The 19,260-nt window shown below is 36.9% G+C and overlaps 1 protein-coding gene across 1 annotated transcript in view; it reads right to left on the reverse strand.

The window, feature by feature from the left end:
• The window catches only part of Iqgap2 (IQ motif containing GTPase activating protein 2), a 280,459-nt gene that overhangs the window by 110,004 nt on the left and 151,195 nt on the right, over positions 1–19,260 (reverse strand). The window contains exons 5-9 of the mRNA XM_047555267.1: positions 17,399–17,475; positions 5,068–5,135; positions 4,607–4,720; positions 3,744–3,922; positions 1,323–1,410 (exon numbers count right to left, since the gene is read on the reverse strand). Coding sequence (XP_047411223.1) covers positions 1,323–1,410; positions 3,744–3,922; positions 4,607–4,720; positions 5,068–5,135; positions 17,399–17,475 — 526 coding nt within the window. The remainder of the gene's footprint in view (positions 1–1,322; positions 1,411–3,743; positions 3,923–4,606; positions 4,721–5,067; positions 5,136–17,398; positions 17,476–19,260) is intronic.

Genomic DNA, 19,260 nt, shown 5'->3' on the forward strand with positions numbered 1-19,260 from the left:
CTTTGGGCTTCCTCAATTACTCTTTAAATGCTTTGGGAAGTTTCTCCCCAGCAACTTAGGAGCAGACTTCTGAGTAACACCTGCAGGTGTTCATTTCTTTGAAGGTGCTCAAAGCAATAAAAAACATTCCAAACTCATTTAGGCAGTTACACATAGGGCAAGATATAAGACTATAGTAATTAGTGGACACTTCAAATTAAGTTTGGCAGTGGGGTTCACATGCTTTAGCACCAAATGTCCTGTCATGGATTTAGGTGTTTTTTTTTTTTTTTTTTTTTTTTTTTCAGAGTAACAGGAATGAGTTTATTGAAGGGACAGGAAAGTGGAAAGGGGACACTCTCTCAAGGGAAAGAGTGAGTCCTTTCAGAGAGGAGAGGGACAACATGCTTCTCCTGCACACCGGTTTTATTGGGGATCCCAGAGAAGTTTCCAGAGAGTCCTGCCCAGGTCCACCTCTTGACTTTTGACTGACATGGATTCATTTTTGGGGGGAAATATATGGGTTGTTTACATTGACCTAGGGAATACAAAGATCTAGTGGAATTCCTTACTGCCTCTTTTGAGACTCAAGTAATAATACATTTTACTAGAGAAGGGAATAGTCTAATAACAAGATTGATGGATCTGAACTTGCACATGCTTATTTTAAACACCCAAATTTTCTGTTCTTTTTAGTCACATAACTGAACAAGGCATGAGGAGGAAATTGTGTGACTCCGTAGAGGCTCAGAGAAGTGAGACTCAAACCTGCCATTGTGTGATTTAATCTGACCCATTAGCAGAGAGTCTTATTCTTTCATAAGTTCTGGGTGCTGATTGTGCTATTGGAGCTCTCTTGCACTAAAACTACACAAACTGTAAGAAAAGAATTTTTGCAAACTATAGACTAGTGATTGAGAAAGAATAAAAGGCATAAGTGTTAATAATATTTTTTATGATTCCAATAGAACACCATCACCTAACACAGACAAGGAGATATAATCTTGTAGTTAAAATCTTTCACTAAATAACCTTCAATAGCAATCACAAAAGGGACAGATTCAAAATATGAAATGCACTGAACTTTTGGTACAAGGAAGGTAGAATCAAACTAACATCAGGGTACTTGGAGATACTTTGTATGGACTGGAAGGAGGTTTACCAAAAGACTCAAAATGGAAAAATGTCAAATGTATCATAATTAAGAGCAATATTGACATTTACCAGATTTTTCATCACATAAGGCAGTTCTGAAAGTACATAGAGAGTTTTACTGAAATTCTAGCAAAGGAAGTTTGTAGCTTATAAAAATATTCATTTCCTTCATGTAATCCATTACTTACTATTGATTTTATTGATATTTCCTTGGATTTCTGCTTGTGTCAGCAGTTCTTCATATGCATCTCTTTCTTCTTCTGAAATACAGCTATTCTGCAAAACAAAGTCTTCACTGATTCTAAGGCTCAATAAAATCTTTCCAATGCTCAAAACTTGAATGCAAAAATGCAAGCAGTGATTAAAAATAACCCACTATTTTTCATTTCAGATCAGAACAAGCATTGTGAAGTGCTTGCTCTGTGCAGACAACTAGGGGAGATACATACACTCAGCGATGATTATCAAGGACAGACTCAGCGACCCTTAGAAAAAGCCTAAACTTCTAATGTGGAAAACATTAGGTTGCATGACTTAGTATTGGGATTTTTGTTTTTGTTTGTTTGGTGTTTTGGGGGTGCTTGGGATTCAACCCATGGCCTCACACATGGTAGGTAAGTATTTTACCACTGAGATACACCCCAGCCCCTTTTTAAAAACTGTATTTGGAAACATGGTCTAAGTTGCCCAGGTAGGTCCTTGAACTTGGAACTCTCCCTCAGCCTCCTGAGTGGGTTGCTCCATTATACCTGGCAGTCTTGTCATTTTTTAAAATTGAAAAACAGTTAAATATTGGCAATCTTGCTTGATTTGATATAATAAAATTAAGAATGCATGCCTTTACACCATGTACAGACAGAGAAAAAACATGTATCCCATTTGTTTACAATAAAAAAAAAAATACAAAAAAAAAAAAAAAGAATGCAAGTATTAATGAATATTCACAGTAAAACAGAACAGATCCTATTAAAAACTAGATTCAAATTAAATTGGGAAGGAAACTTTGAAAAGCATTAACAACTGAGAAGGGCTTGGAGGAACAGAGTAACCATAATGACCAATTGGGTGATAGGATGTAGACAGCAGGGTTTGGTTACACAGGTCACAAAGCTTGCCATGTTGGGCTATCGCATGGAATACATGTCCAGGGTTGGCTAAAAAAGATAGAGGTCAGTTAGGCCCCATGGAGGTCTTTGAAGGCCAAGCTAAGGACCTGTACTTAATTCAGTAGGTAGTAAAGAATCAGGAGAGGTTTTGGGTGGGGTGACTTCAGATCTATAGTTAAAGATTAAATTTGCAAGCTCAAGTTCTGAGATGGGTTGGCTTGGAGAATGACAGGAAGCAGGGAAGCCCAATGAGGAAGGTGCTATAAGAGTCCTGTGACAAGGTCAGGAAGGCAGCACTAAGACAAGTTTGGTGAGACTAGACCAGACAACGAATTTAAGTTGGCAAGAAAAGACAGAATATAGGGCTGGGGAGATAGCTCAGTTGGTAGAGTGCTTATCTTGCAAGCACAAGGCCCTGGGTTCGATCCCCAGCAGTGCAAAAAAAAAAAAGAAAAGAAAAGACAGAATATAGCCATGAGTAGGGCAGAGGAGACATAAAGAGTTTTGGACAAGGTGGTAGTCATTCCAAACCAAAGACCTGGGGAGGAGCATGCATGGAGAAGGGTAAGGTGGAGATGAGCACTCTCCTGCTATGGTGGAGTGCAGGCCTGGGAAGCAGAGACAGTGAAATCTGGTGGAGTAGTAGAGAAGCCTATTTGAAAGGAACTTATACAAAGTTGACAGGTGACTTCCTCAATAAGTAGATGAGCTTGATGGAGGAAGAACAGAGACGGGATCAGTGTCAGACCTGAAAGGATCCCTATATGTAGAAAGAGGAAGAAAAGACACTAAGAGGTCGTGGCTGAGGGTTACCATGGCAGCCAAGACACATAAGCCAGGGGAGCCAAGAATCTCAAGGCCGTGGATGCTGGTAGAAGCCACCAGGTAAGGAAAAGGCATAAAACAAAGTAATGTAGTTAAAACTGACTAGCAAGAGCCCAGTGAGAGAAGGCTGGTGATGAAATACAAGTCCTCAGTGTGGACAAAGCTTTCAATAATTGATTAGCCAGAAAGGTAGTTTAGTATGGGGTTAGGATCAGGAGCAATCTGTCTTGCTGAGACATGTTTGCTATTTTCAAATATTAAGAGTTAACTCTTAGGAAAAAAATGAAGATAGCAGATTAAAAACCACCCTCTTTAAACTTTGCCACACTGAATCACTCACCTCTACTAATAAACACAAAATCACTTGGTCAATATAGGATCTGCTGATAGTGCCTAAGAAGGGATGATCTTTGGCTACTACTTCTACTTTTTCTGGGTAAGTAGTAATGCTTATGACATGACCTTCAATCCTTCCAACCTATAATATTCTTCATTAAAAAAAAGCCTATCTAATTGTGGTATATAGTGTATGGTCTTCTTTCACCCTTACATTTCATCTCTGGACATAGAGACTATAACACAGAGTTATTTTAAAATATCATTTTTAACAATAAAGCTTTTTAAAACTAGTAAATCATATTCATGACTGTATTTATTACTTGGAATCTAATTAAGTACCTTTAGTCTTGCATTTTCTTCTTTTTCCTTTTTGGCTTCCCAAAGTTCTTTCTGATATTCTTGTGCAAAGTTGTCATTCACTAAAGTTAAAACTGCATTTGGATTTCTTAGCGTTATAATGGTCTGCTCTGGTACTCCCTTTTCAATAGCTTCATTAATGGCTATAACTGCAGCATGTACTGCAAAATAAAGAGACAAAGAGAATTTTGTCAGCAAAAGACAACATCAACAGTTGCCTTGACTTTACATGAATTCAAACAGCTTTACTGTCTTCCTTAGCTTCTATTAAGTATGGAGGATAGAGATATGAGAGAAACTTCAGACATATCATGGAGTACCTGTCATGAGTACCTCATGTCTGTCTGTCTTTTGTCATGATTGCAGCATCTGTTAAGTAAGCCCTATTTGTTTATTCAACTTGCACTGAATAGCTAAAATGAAGCAAGCATTGTCAATCATTAGTTCAGACATATGAGCCAGTCCTTGTTCCATGGTTAAGGCAACATAGCCCATTTTAAAGTAATAAGTAGACTCCAAGGAGTACCTTTAATTTAGCTTGTAATTCTAAAAGATTCATAGCAAGGCACCCTAACAATACAATGTAAAGACACAGAAAATAGAAAAATATTTTGGAGAATGAAGATATTTCTGGAAACTCTTAATTCATGTTGTACACATGAACATTGAAAGTTCAAAATCAATTAAGTACATTCTGACATTTCCAAATTAACTATAATACACATAATAATGACTTCAGTATCCTTAAAATATCTTCTAAATGTACTATTTTATGTCATAAAAATGAAATAAAGTATAGGTAAGTTGCACATCAATGGCAAGTTTGAATTTTAAATAAGACTCACATGCAGCTTCATCCACAGACAGTTCATTGGCCAGAATACCACCTATTTTGCTGAAAGATGGCATTTGTATTCCATATTTCTCAAGTTCTTTTCTCATATTACTGATTTCTTCCTCTATAAAAGAATAATAACAAACTGAAAGGAAGCCACAGAGATGGAGGCAGGAATGAGTACATTCATATCAACAAATGCCTTCCTCTGGAAGGTGGGGCTATTTCTAAACAAAAGCCTTAGGAAGATTCCAGCCTGAGAGTCTCATTTTACAAACATGGAGAACGAGCATCCAGTTGAATAAAACAAGACAGGCAAGTTTTCTCTTCTGGTTAACATAGAAGAATTGATAACATCAAAATGAAAAAGAAAGTATTGGTACTTTTTTTTAAAAACAATTGTTTAAAAACATATATATGTAATATTATATGAAGATATACATAAATATATGTAAAGATAAAGAATAGTACCTGTGAAGTCCACTTTGCCCAACAAATCCTGGATCTGGGGTGCAATTCCTAATTTGAACAGATATAAGCTGAAAGACAAAGCACACAATTATCAGGAACTTTATCATTGTAATTGTGTGTGCGTGCATGTGTGTGGTACAGGGGATTAAACTTGGGGGCTCTTTGCCACTGAACTACATCCCTAGCTCTTTATGTTTTTAAATTTTGAGATAGCACTGCACAAAATTCCCCAAGCTGACCTTGAACTTGAAATCTTCCTGCATCAACCTCCTCAGAGGTTGGGATTATAGGCATGTACCAACACAGCTGGCTTATCATAAATCTTCAATTGAGAAGGACTTAAGAGATACCACATCCAATCTGTTCATTTTATAGGTGAGGAAAAATGCATCCCAAGGTGGTAGAGTCCCTTGGGGGGCAAGGAATAGAACTCCAGTCTAAGAAGCAGAGTTGGTCTTCTATAATACACAGCAGTTCCACTGAGTCATCTAACTCCATCATTCATTTGTAAGGAGATAAAGAAACTCAGCTAATACAAAATGGCGACCACAAATGCAACCAACATTTCTGTGGATATTTCTTACATGATTCTTATTTGGCTGAAAGGGCAACTTGGATTGTATTTTGTTGCAGCTGCTGTACCTTTAACCAGGGTCTTATTTTTATTTTGAGACAGTGTGTGGCTAAGTTGCAGAGGTTGGTCTCAACCTTGCCATTTTCCTGCCTCAGCCTCCTGAGTCCCTGGAATCATGGGCATGCACTACCAAGCCTGGCTCTAATTTTTTTTAATTAGGGGTTGTACCAGGGATTGAACCCAGGGGCACTTAAACACTGAGCCACATCCCCAGTCTTTTTAATTTTTTAAAAATTTTGAGACAGGGGGCTGGGGATATAGCACAGGGGGCTGGTAGAGCGCTTGCCTGGCAGGCACAAGGCCCTGGGTTCAATCCCCAGCACTGGAAAAAAAAAAAAAAAAAAAAAAAGAAATTTGAGATAGGATCTTCCTATGTTGCTTAAGGTCTTGCTAAGTTGCTGAGGCTGCTTTGAATTCTCAGTCCTCCTGCCTAACCTCCTGAGGGGCTGAGATTACATGTGTGCAACAATCTGCCCAGCTACATTCTTATTTTTATAATAAATCTCTAAAATCAAAATTTCCAGATTGAAAATGTATACAAACATTAAAACTTTCCATGTATTTTGCCAATATTTGATTTTACAATATTGATTTAAAAGAGATTACATTTAGTTATTCTTTGTGAGTAAAGGGTTTAAAAAAAAACAAAACAAAACTCTTTCTTCCTTTCATGAGATCTTTAAAGTTAACTTAAAAAATTTTTTTTTCTTTTTTTTTTTTTGGTGTTACTGGGGATAGAATCCATGGGCATTTTACTACTAAGCTACATCCCCAGCCCTTTCAAAATTTTGAGATAGGGTCTTGCTAATAGCTGCCCAGCCTGGCCTTAAACTTGTGATCCTTCTGCCTAAGCCTTTGGAATTGCTGGGTGTTAAGATTTAGATATGAGAAGTCTCCCATGCTCATGTGTGAGACATTGTAAGAAGTTTCAGAGACGAAATTAGATTATGAGAAGTATGACCTAATCCATGGCTTCATCCTCTGTTGAATTAACTGGGCAGTAACTATAGGCATATAGGGTGTGGCTAGAGAAGGAAGGTCACAAGGGACACATCTTTGAGGTTTATATTTTGTCTCTAGTGTGTGGAGCTCTCTGCTTCCTTACTGCCATGTCCTGAGCTGCTTTCCTCCACCACCTTCTGCCATGATGTTCTGCTTCACCTTGGGCCCAGATCTATGGAATTGGTCACCTATGGACTGAGACTTCTGAAACTGAGTCAAATAAACCTTTCCTTCTATAATTATTCTTGTCAGGTCTTTTGGTCACAGTGACTATAACACTGTCATTAAAGGCATGTACCTCCATGCCTAGCTTGAGTTAAATTTCTAGCTCTGATCTCCTAGGAACCTAGTAAAGATATACTGTCAGCCAAGCATCACAGATGAGGGTGGGTGGAAATAACCCGATTGATCAGTCATATCTTGAACTGAAGGAATCAAAATATACCCAACAGGCAGCGTATCTTTGGGTCCTCCTGAGTTCAGTGACCTTTATAACTGATAAATCTCTTGCAGGGAACCGGGAAGCTATGTAGTAGGGGTGTTACAACAGACAGCAACTCCTAGGGGAGTGAGGCTTTTCAGCCAGGAGGCTCAAACCTACCAATATGACTCCCACTCCTTAGCACCCAAGTTGTCACTGGTATATCAAAGAGAACACCTTCTAGACGGCTGCGTGGGCAACCACGTGTAATATGTGGAAGGCTCCCAGGGAGAGCTGTCCTGACAGCTTGCTGGGCTTCCGGGCCCTCATCCTTCTAAGCAATGGTACCAGGTGTGGCTTATGGCAGCTGTGTGAAGTTGAGTGCCACCAATCATGTGAAAGTCATTTTCTTTGTCCCCTTATCACTTTAGAATAAGAGCAGAAACTTTTCCAGTCAGGGATTGGGAGTATAGCTTAGTGGCAGAGCACTTGCTTAGCATGCACAAGGCCCTGGGTTCAATCCAAAAACAGCAATGAAAAATCAAAACAAAATAAACCCTTTCCCAATCTAATAGCAAAAACATGTTAATTCTATATTTCCTTCATTAATGGTGAGGGTAAATATTTATATTTATATATATATAATGACCACTTACATTTCTTCCAGGAAATGTATATTAATGAATTTTCAAATTTTAAGAATTTTGGGTGGGGGGAAGAATTTTCCTTTCTTTCATCACCCCTACCTCAAAATTATACCAAAGGACAAAGAACAAATGGTAATTTTAATTTTAGTTCTAAACTCCAAGATGATATTCCTATCTTTTCTAAGGGGAAAATGTATTCAGCTTTGGACATTCATCAGTGTGAAACAGCCATTACATATTCATAATTCAAAGCTAGAAAGACAACACATTTTTTTAGTTTAAGTTCTAGGTCTCTAGAGATTATCAAAGATACAAAACTGTTTACATAGCCTTTGAGGACTTTTGCCAAAGGTTCATGCTAAACATGTCATTATAATTAGAACTAGATCATTAAGACACCATGTTGACATTTTACAAACCATAATATTTTATGAACCATTTCCCAACTCATTATCACATAGGGGAAATATTCCAGTTAAAAGGTAGTTAGTGCGCACACACACACACACACACACACACACACAAAACAAACAAAAAAGTTAAAAAACTAAAAAGGACACATGAAACTAATGAAACATCATCCTCTTTACTTGCACCTTTCTAGTAACAGGAACTCTAAAATTAAGCAGAATTTAATAGGTATAGTAAAGTTGTAAAAGAATCCTTGAAGAAAACAAACTATCATTTAAGAAATGACAATAAACAAATGTTCACAAATGTAACATTGTGCCAATTTCTTTCATAGTACCTGATTTGCAAATTCACCTCCTCCCTTTCTACGAATTCGAATGTACATATTAACTAACTCATGAAGAAAACTATTTTAAAAATTTGGTGAGGAACATTGAATATTCGACAGCAAAACTTAAGTAGCAGACATCCATAAGTCTTCTAGCATTTTATATCTATTTCAAGTACTAAATGTATTGACTCTTTAATGTGTACTATCACATTAATATCTTGTTAAAATTTTAACATACTCTAAGATGTATATCTTTATATGAAAGCCTAAGTTAATTAGTGTCTATTATTCTACATAGTTCCACTTCTGTTTCTCTACCTATATAATGTCAAGATAATCTAAAATTTTAGATACAAAATTTATTTTTATATTAAGCATTGATAATTTAGATAACTATAAATGTTATTAATTTCTTTTTCAATTATACCCATACAAAATTTCCTCTTCCTAATTTTATCTTTGGAGAACTTGATTAGCATATGGGAGGCCCTGGGTTTGATCCCCAGCGCTGACCTATCTTTGGTTCTGCTGTATATATGTGCTTAATAAATATCTGTTAAGTATATAAATCAGATGATTGTCAACTGTACATATTTTAATTTTTTCATTTGTTCCTTGGCTGTTAGTTCTGTTTGTGGATTCAAATACCTCTTCAGTGTCAGTTTCCCTTAAATATCTGACATCTTTTGATTTGGCACTCATCTTAGGGTTTTTGATTTGTAATTTGTCCATTTTCAACTGCTGGTCCCCAAGGAAGGAACCAGCACCAGGGAGGCTATGGTAGAACAGTGGAACTGATGCCAGGAGGTTGTCAGTGACTTTCCTTCTGAGGCTGGGATCTCCTTGTCCCTTCTTGAGGTCATCAGGTACCTTGGGTACTGGTAGGTTCTCCTTCCACCAGCATCTATGCTTACTGCTCTAGGGAAGGGTCAGAGGCTCATTGAAGCTGATGATTTCCTGCTTTGAGGCTCTTTCTGGTTCTCTGCTTGGAGCCAGCCACATAACAGCTTCGAGCTCTGCTGTTTCCCTCAGTGTTTTTTTGGACTGTGTACTTTTCCCATATTGTATCAGTCAATCTAATTCCTTCTGTTTATTTTGTGTCAGGAGGTTTTCAAATCTCTGGTTAGTGAGTGACATTCTTTTTTAATGTAAGTATATTTTTTTTCATTTTATTTTACTTCAAAAAAATTTATTTCTACTTTTTTGGCTCACTATAATTACAAAATAGTGGGATTCGTTATGTCATATTTATATATGGATATAACATAATTTGATCAATCTCATTCTCTAGTACATTTCCTTTCCTAAGGTTTTTTGTTTTTTTAATTACTGTTTTAAAAGTTTCATGTCATTTTTGGAAAGGGGTAAGACAGCTGTTCTTAATAATCTTGATATAACTTTTTTCACATCATGTCCTGTTCCTTCACTTATTTAATTTATAGTATCTATAGAATGTTTCATAAAAAAATATTTTTCCACATCTATATGCTATTCCTAAAATAAAGGTGTTTGTGCTGTCATGAAACAGGGTCAGCTGGGTGAGGTGGCACATATTTGTAGTCTAAGCCACTCAGGAGACTGAGGTTTGAGAATCACTTGAGCCCAAGAGTTTGAGGCCATTTTGGTTAACATAGAGTGACTCTGTCTTCATACAAAACCAAAAATAAACAAAAAACAGGTTTGTTGGCAATATGACATAAAGGAATACTTAACAAAAGCCTTCATTTTCCCTTTTGGTAATAATTAGGTGGCTCTTTCCAATCATACTTTCTACTTCTCCATTATACACTGTAACATTAATATAAAGTACACAATAAGCAAACATCTTGGACTAACTAAAAGTCACCACAAGGTGGTGCTGGGAAGTTAGCTTTTTGGATGGAAGAGTCTGCTTTTAAATTTAGAGATTTCCTTAAACTAGTAGGGATAGGGTAGAAATCTCATTTACATTTGCGAAAAAAAAAAAAGCCACCTTACTTACTAAAAATTTTTTAAAACAATGTATATTTTCTATTTGACTTCATCTTCAACAATTATTATTGCCTATGTTGAAATTTAAATTGTTAGCTTTAAAAAAGATCACTTTCCATAGTGCGGGGATTTTATAGCAAAGGTCTGTATGGAAGGCACTTTTTCAAGCAGATCACGCAAAGGGGTAAATGTTTATTAGGAAATTGTATTTATTCTGTATTTCCATGCCAAAAAAGCACTGGCAACAGCAAACTGCTCCTTCTTAAGCACTTAAATTGAAATGAGGTCGTTAATTACCTGACATACATAGGACATAGTGTCTTAATCTTTTTAAAAAAAAATCCACTGAGTATAAAAAGCACCAACTGCATGTAGTTCTTCAACCCTGAATTTATTAAGTACCTCTTAGTGCCTAACAGTCAATACAAAAGGCAAAAGCCATGGAATTAATGTCACCATCACTTTCTGCATATAAGAAAGCACTTGGTGTGAACTAGAGAGCCTCGTATCACAGCAACAGGTACAGTAACCTGAGTTCCTGACTCAGGCTGGCAACAGAGGGGCTGTCTTGAGGTAGCTAAAGCCTCATTGGCCCAGGTGCTCATATCTGTACGAATGATAGCAGTTAAAGTGTGGGAAGTAATAAAGAAAAGTCAAAAAATTATGATTAGAGATTTTTTTAATATCTGCATTAAAAGTTTCTATAGTAATGAAATGCAACCTTAAAAGGCAGGAGTTGGGTTTATTTCAGCTCCTCTGGATCACATCATGTGCAGCTCATTTTGGGGCCATAACACGTGGGATGAATGTTTGTAAATCAAAGCCGCATGGCAGACCAGAAAGACCACAGGACTATAATCAGAAGGCCTGGGCCCAGCCCCCAAAATGGCAGTATCGAGATGTGCAACTCCAAGCTGTTAGTATCCTCATCTATGAAATGAATGATCTGGACAAAAACAAAACAAAGCAAAACAAAAACTCCCCAAGGTCTGTAGTTTTCAAGCTCCATGATTCTGCATTTCAAATGTTTTGTCTGTAACTTTTTTTTTTTTTTTTGAACATTTACAATTTTTACTTTAAATGCAAAATAGCTGGTAGAAAGAAAAAATATTGAAAACTGACTACATAGACATTGGCCTTTGGTATTTTTCAGGTAATTAGAGGGATAACCCCTTAAAACTAGTATTTCTAACATGTGTTTAGAGGACTGTGCTGAAGTTCAAGTCTGATGCCACTGTTCTTTTAGTTTTCTTAGTAATGGGGAAATGGCTGGCTCCCTTCTGAAGTGGATGGCCAGTTGAACTGGTACTAGCACAGGTTCAGTTATCACACACCTGGTTTTGAATCTCAACTTCATCATTTACTAATCATGTGGCCTGAGACAACCTTTCTTCTCCTATTGCCTTGGTTACAAATGGAACTAATAATAGTACATACCACAAGAAGGATGCTGTGAAGATTAAATTAGATTATACTTGTGAAGTACTTTGAGCAGTGGAGAAATACAGTTAAAAGTTCCCTCATGTCAGCCTTTGATTTTATTGTCACTACTATACTTTGTAAACACTTACTGACAACTTACCACAGTGGTTTCCTCTTTCAATGCAAAGATTCTTTTACTATTTTCCCTCACTGACTCTATGTTTGAAATAGTTTTATCTGTTGTACCAGATGATTTTTCCATTTTAGTCACATTTTGCCACTGCCAGTATCATGTAAAAATCTAGTGTTCTACACCCAATTTTTAATCGCGTAACAAAGGAATCCAAAGGCAGCCTTATCATAGGGGCATTAATTCAGTTAAACTTCTGAAAAGTGAAAAACATATTCTAGAGACATTAAGTTGCAATCAAAGGTGTATGTGCTATGTTATGAAACAGGATACCGTTCTCAGTTTGAAAGAGCTTGGAATTTAGTAAAATAGAAAGGTCACTCACAGGATTAATTCAGATGGGAAGAGCAAGAGAGAGGATGGTCCATCTGGGACACAGGGAGAATTCTGAGCAAGGAGTGACTTAAAAGATGCCTGCCTCACCTTCATCCCAAGTTCATCCTGGATAACCCTCCTGAGAACGCAGGATTAGAGTCTGTCCTTTAGACTAAGACTTTGTCTCTAGACAGGTTGTTCAAAAATGCAAATATGTTTATTGTAAGAGATACAATCAACTTGATATTTTAGAGGAAACAGTTTAATTGCTTTCTTAGAGAGAAAATGGGTCCTGGGAGAATGGAGTATCGAGACAAGGAAAGTAATACATGAATTCCTGAGGAACAGGTTAAAAGGCAACCTGTTTGGACCATACAGCCACCTGACTGTGAAGGACTGCTGAGGAGAGGAGCCCTCCTGGCACAAAGTAGTCAGGGTATTTGGACAACTGGTCAACCAGAAGTGTGCCTGCCACAGTTGTTCTCACAAATGCAAGTCCCCAGTGGGTGCCATCTCAGCATCATCAATGCACCTGAACACCAGACTGCTGAGCACAGGTACTGAATCTGCAACAGGAACAGTGATCCTTACACAGAGGGGAACTAGCTGGATTTTTAGTTTGTGGTTGTCAGTGTAGCAGAATCTCAATGGTCAGATAAATTTCATAGTAAGAAAAACAAAATCCAGCACCTTAATTATGTGAAGCTAGAAATACCAATATGAACACATGACTTTAAAGGGATTCCTTGGAGGGTAGGTGATTCTGTTTCTTAAAGCAGGAATAATCACAATAATACATGGAAATTTGGTTGAAACCACAAGGCAAGGATATTTAAAAGAATGCCAATGGCAGTGCTCCAGAGAGCTGGCCAGAGAGAGCTCTGACGATCAAACTGAAGCAAACTCGTCCATCAAAAAAGAAGACAATGATCTTGCTTAAGTCTGTGAAAAGTCAGACGTTCAAGACAATAATCCACAGAAGAGCATGCGGAGTACAAAAAGGAAGTTGTTACACAAAAGAGATAAAACAGTCCATGCATAATTATTTGTTCTGATTTCTAAAAGGGGAATGCTATTAAAACATACTTGTTTCTTCTACATCTGATTATGGAATACAGATGTGCACTTATTTTTGTACTATATAAATTATAGGCAGGAATAAAGATCAAGAACTCTGAGTAAGCCAAATAGTTCCCCAAAATAAAAGTATCCCAAGGTAAGGAAGCAAGGTAGAGTACAGGTGGTGACAAAACTAGCCAGGTGGAGAGAGAGTCTAGCACTAATGGTCACAGTCAGTAATGAAGCAGAGAGGATCCAGAAACAAGATCCCAGATGATAAATCAGCCAAATGGCCTAAAGAGCATTGGGGAGAGTCAATCCTTGGTCTCCCCAGAGATGCAAACCTCTAGACAGTCTAACTAATCTCAATAAAAAATGAAAAAAGGCATACATAAGCTTTTAATAATGTTCACAGGTCAGGCCAATACATCATTATGACAGGGCAATGGATTGCATAAAATTGGCCAAAGGAGACAGGAAGGAAATCATCGAAAGGCAAAGGGGGTGGGGGTACCAGACTGTAAATAAGAACCTATCTGAAGGTCATGTACTTATGAATAAAAAAAGATCTGGTTGACTTAAGTTCAGCCTGATATTGGTGGCCAAGGGCTGACTCACCTTGGGAGAAGAACCCAAGAGGCTCCATGCCCTCACCAACAATTGAGAGGGTCAGTTGAAACCCAATCTGCAATCACAGCAAGTTTGAAAGGGTATCCTTTTGTTTCTGGTGGTGCTAACATCATGTTACCTCTGGTTACACAGCAAAATAATAGAACAACTCTAGGACAAGATGAAATGAGTGAAACTTCAGGTGTGGATTTTTCTGAATTGGTTCCAATGTGGTAAGTATATAAAATGTATCTGGGCATTGCAGCTGCTCTTTAAAGTTCCTGAAGTATTAAAAAATTACATTGATTGTTTTTAAGGATCACATAATTATGTAAATTGTTTAGAGATATCCAATTTTATAACTAATGTTTTAAAAGTTAACATTTGTTTGATACCACTTATTATAATCTTTAATAATAAATTGAGCACTAAACAATACAACACACAAGTTTTTTTTCCCCTCCAAGTTTGGAAGGCCTCCAGACACTCAAAAAAAAAGTCAGTATAGTAACTAGTTAGCAAGACTCTCATTTCTTGAATTTGTTCCTTTTCATACACAGACTTTAGGCACATTCCAAAAGAAGCCACAAAAGGAAAACATGCCATATACAGATTTTAAGTCCAAAGTCACCAAAATAGTAACAGTGGTTTTCACTTGGTATTGAGATAGTGGGTGTTGTAACTTTTTCTTTTGACATTCCAAATTTTCCAATTTTCCCACAATGAGCATATATTACTTTAAAAAAATAAGAAAAAGATAAACATTTCCAGGGAAAAAGTATGAGGTGACCCACCACAAAGGTAAGTCTCTCTAGACAGGGAAAAGCTTGAGAATTTGCCCTGGGGCTTCTGTCCTGACATTCTCTGGAGTCCAGCTTGAGAACACCAAGCTAGACTGACAAAGGGTTCAATGAATAATAGCAACTAGACTGGGTCAGAAATAAGAAGAAAAGGTGAGGGGAAAAGGGGAAACAGACACAAACAGGAAGCAAGGGCAAGAAACCTAGGGGATTATGGGTTGTCAAGCTCAAATCAAGATGACAGGGAATAGGAGACAAGTTTGGTCAGGGTCAAGAGCTAACTTTGTAGCTTTTAAGTCAGGCCCACAGGCTGGGGCAGGAGGAGGGCAGTGCCTGGCAAGCTTAACTACCTGGAGCAATCTTCCCTCCTAGCTCCTGAGCTATAATCAGAACTTCCGACTTGCCTAATTCTCTGCCAGTGATGATAACTCTCTACACCAGAACTGCTGCTGTAGTTGCAGTCAGGATATAATAGCTGAACCCATGTTTGCTCATTTCCAGCATCACTTCTAGCTGTGCTGCAAGGGCAAATTTGCCATGCTTAATTCAAGGATCGTGCTACCCAGTTTCCAAGTGTGTCTTGTCTGACAGAGCAGAAAACCGACTTCATGTGAGTGAGTGCATTCTAAACCACAGCAAGGAAAAGTTCTGATTAAAAACACAAACAAACTTTACATACACTTTTGATTTCTCAATTCCATACTGAGAGGTAGCCATACAATACAGAGAGAAAAAGTAAAGGATATTCTCCCAGGGAATGCTATTTACTAAACAAATGTTGCTTTCAAAGACAGTTCCTACTTAAGGTCAGATCTAGCAGATGACAGGACCCAACAGGAATACCCTCCAGGGACAACAAGATAAGTAACAGAGAAATAAGTTCCCAGAAAACATCACATCAACAGTTGCAATGCAACTGGCAACAATATGCAAGAAGTTGCTCATTCCTTATTTACCAAGCTATTCATGTCATTGATAAAACCATAGCAAACACATTTGTAAGTCTCAGTGCCATTTTATAGAACTTAAGAACAGTGATAATACCAGAAAGGAACTTAACACACCATTTCTTTATAAGTTGCTAAATGTGAACATCCCAGGTGTCTACTTCAGAAAATCAACATAAGCTTACATGAGACACCCCATAAGCATTCAACAGATTTAGAGATTAGCACTATGATGCATGGATATGATAATGCCATTAATTCAGTGTGGCTGGCTTAGCAAGTCACAAAAAACAGTGCCACCTACAGTGTTAAATGATCATTCTAAGCTCTGAAAAGTATTTGATAAAGAATACAGGCAACATAGTTTAAAATATCCCTAAAAATAAGTACTTTAGCACAAGAAGCTTTGTGAAAACCTATTGACATACTGATACTTTAGTCCCATAGGAGGAGTAAGGCAGGAATGGTCCTCCCAACATTATTCTAAGATATTAGAATTTTTAAAATCATAGTAAAGTCACCTCCATTTGGTCTATATTTCTACCAACTATCATCTTCCAAAGGAGTCTCATAAGTCATGACTGGGGGGAAAAGTCAAATTATATGACATAATCAAAATTCTTCTCTAGAAGACCAGCATTGCAATGAATTATTATAGAAACCTTTTCCTTTGGAGAGGAAAAGAGCCAGGAAGAAGTTAATATAAACCCCTAGGCAGATGATCCTGCCAGGAAAATGACTTCTAGTGATATAAACACAAGGCAGATGTTGTAAAAGGAATTTAAAATTTCATTAAACATGAAGTTTTCCAACCATTACCTGTGTTCACACAAGACAATAGCTACAAGCTGGATTTTTTAGAATCATTTTTACTTACCATCTTACAAAAAAAAGAAAAATCACAGTTCCTTCCAAACCAATATGATAAAAATAATTTTTGAAATAGCAGAATTTCAACGTTTGCATAAATTATAAAAAATAGCTATAAAACAATGAATGTGTCTTGATTTATCTAATTTAGAGCAACTTCTGTATTTCTTTCTTATCCTTACAATGCAAGTTCTATTAAACAGAAAGTAAAAACCAAATGAACAAAACCCAAAACTGCCCTTATACTGGATCTTCTTAATAGATGCTAAGAATTGAATCACACTGATAATTTTAAGAATAACCAAAGAAAAATCATAATGACTATTACAGCTGCTCATCTGCTCATTTGATATATTTCAGCTACATTTTTGCAAACTAGATCATAACTCAAGAATGTAGTAGCACATTACTATTGGATACCTTGAAGTTTCAACTTAAATTCTCTCCTTGTTTAGCTTAAAGGTCTTTCATTCACTTTCTGGTTTTATATTTTGAACCATATGTTTAAAAGTTAAAACAGTATTTTTCAAGTTCAAGGATGGTGTTTATGTGACTTATTTGAATTTTGTACTATTATAGTCAAAGCTGAATTTAATAAAAAATTCAGATTATTAAAGTTGCTTAAGATCTTTCACAATTGGAATTGTAGTCTTCTTTAAATCTACTTCCTAGGGAATCTCTTAGTTCTATTTTTTCCCCCACCTTAGGGCATGAATGCAATATATCATTCTTGGTATGTTTTTCCGATCATAGACATCTGTTGTTTCTGGATAAAATATCTGGAAAACAAAAGAGACAATGTGTTTATTATGTGTTGCTTCTCACAATCAATTTAACTCCCCAGATGCTCCTGCTCTGATTGGCCTGGCCATTCTTTATTTGTTCAAGTGTACAGCAGCCTCTCAACTCTGGTTTCATCTTGCTCTGCTGATAGACTAGTCCTGCTTCTAGTTCCCTGCCTGACTGCATGCCTCCCCGTGGCCAGCAGAGGGGTGAGGTCCACAGTACCCTCACGCCTGTGACTTCCCATGGAACTGAGAAGGTGCCCTTCTTGCAGTTACTTTACTACACTATTAAAAAGTTGGTACCTAGTTTTATAAACATTCCATTCATATAGAACACACACACTCACACACACATGGATTTTTTTCCCACTTAAAGTAATACCTTTTCACTGAATGAAATATAGAAAGTATGTAAAGTATGAAGGAAAATTACCTATAATCCCATCTCTCAGACTGTCATCATTAGTCTTCTGGCATACTTTTTCTGGTCTTTTTTTTTTTCTGTATGTCTCTGATACTTTTATGTTTATGTATATGTGAAAAACAAAATTGTACATAGTGTAACCCTATTCAAAATACTTAATAAAAGATGACAATTATATATCCTCTTCATTATTTTTTTTTATTGTAAACAAATGGGGTACGACTTGTTTCTCTGTACATGAAGTAGAGGCACACCATTTGTGTAATCATACATTTACATAGGGTAATGGTGTTTGATTCATTCTGTTATTTTTTCCTCCCCCACCAGTCTCCCACCCCTCATTTCCCTCTATACTTCATTATTCTTTAAGAGTACTAGATCTAGTGGATATATATAATGCTTTCATATTTTCAAATCATAGCTTAACCATTCCCTGTGGTTGAACATTTATTTGGTTCCCAATTTTTTCCTTATTGTAAGCCACTGCAGTGAATATCTGGGCATTATTGAGCATGTGATTTCGTGCTTGGATAATCACCTAAATATGGAATTCTAGATTGAAAGGTTGGAGCATCAAGGATTTTTAACACATATACTCACACTGTTTTTCTTTAACTTGAAACTTAATAAGAAACATCTTTCAAAGGGGACACTAACTTTTCTGTTCCTAAGCATGACAAAAATGAATAATTAGGCTTGAAACTTCTAATAGTCACATACAAAGTAGATCTAATATACTGTTCATCTCTTGCCCCTAAAATATAACATATCAATTAATTCATGATAAAGATCAACAGCAAAACAGAATTTGCTCTACAGATCACTTCTTTGGCTCCAAAGCTCACAATTTGAAAAGGTTTAAATCAAATCTATTGAATTATCTGATTATCTTAATTAGATGTTGCTTCACTAAGAAAAAATCCTATTTAAATTCATTTGCTTGCCATCCAGACCCATTTAATGCCTGGAAATTTGAATTCTATATGTCAACTAGTGCCCAAAAGGGGACAGCATTTAATATTCTAGACACTTTAAGAGAAGGGAAACTAGGCCAGGCACAGTGACACACACTCAGCAATTCAGGAGGCTGAGGCAGGACCAGCCTCAGCAACTCAGCAAGGCCCTAAGCAACTCAGTGAGACCCTATCTCAAAATAAATAAGATAAAATACAAAGGGCTGGGGATGTAGCTCAGACATAAAATACCCCTGGGTTCAACCTTTAGTAAGGGAAGAAGTAGTGGGGAGGATGGTGGGAGGGAGAGAGAGAGACAGACAGAGAAAGAGAAAGGAAGAAAGAGAGAGAGAGGAAGAAAGAGGAGAGAATTAACGTGATTGATAATGGCAGAATAAAATA

Source organism: Sciurus carolinensis, chromosome 6 (assembly GCF_902686445.1).
Source record: "Sciurus carolinensis chromosome 6, mSciCar1.2, whole genome shotgun sequence".
NCBI lineage: Eukaryota > Metazoa > Chordata > Mammalia > Rodentia > Sciuridae > Sciurus > Sciurus carolinensis.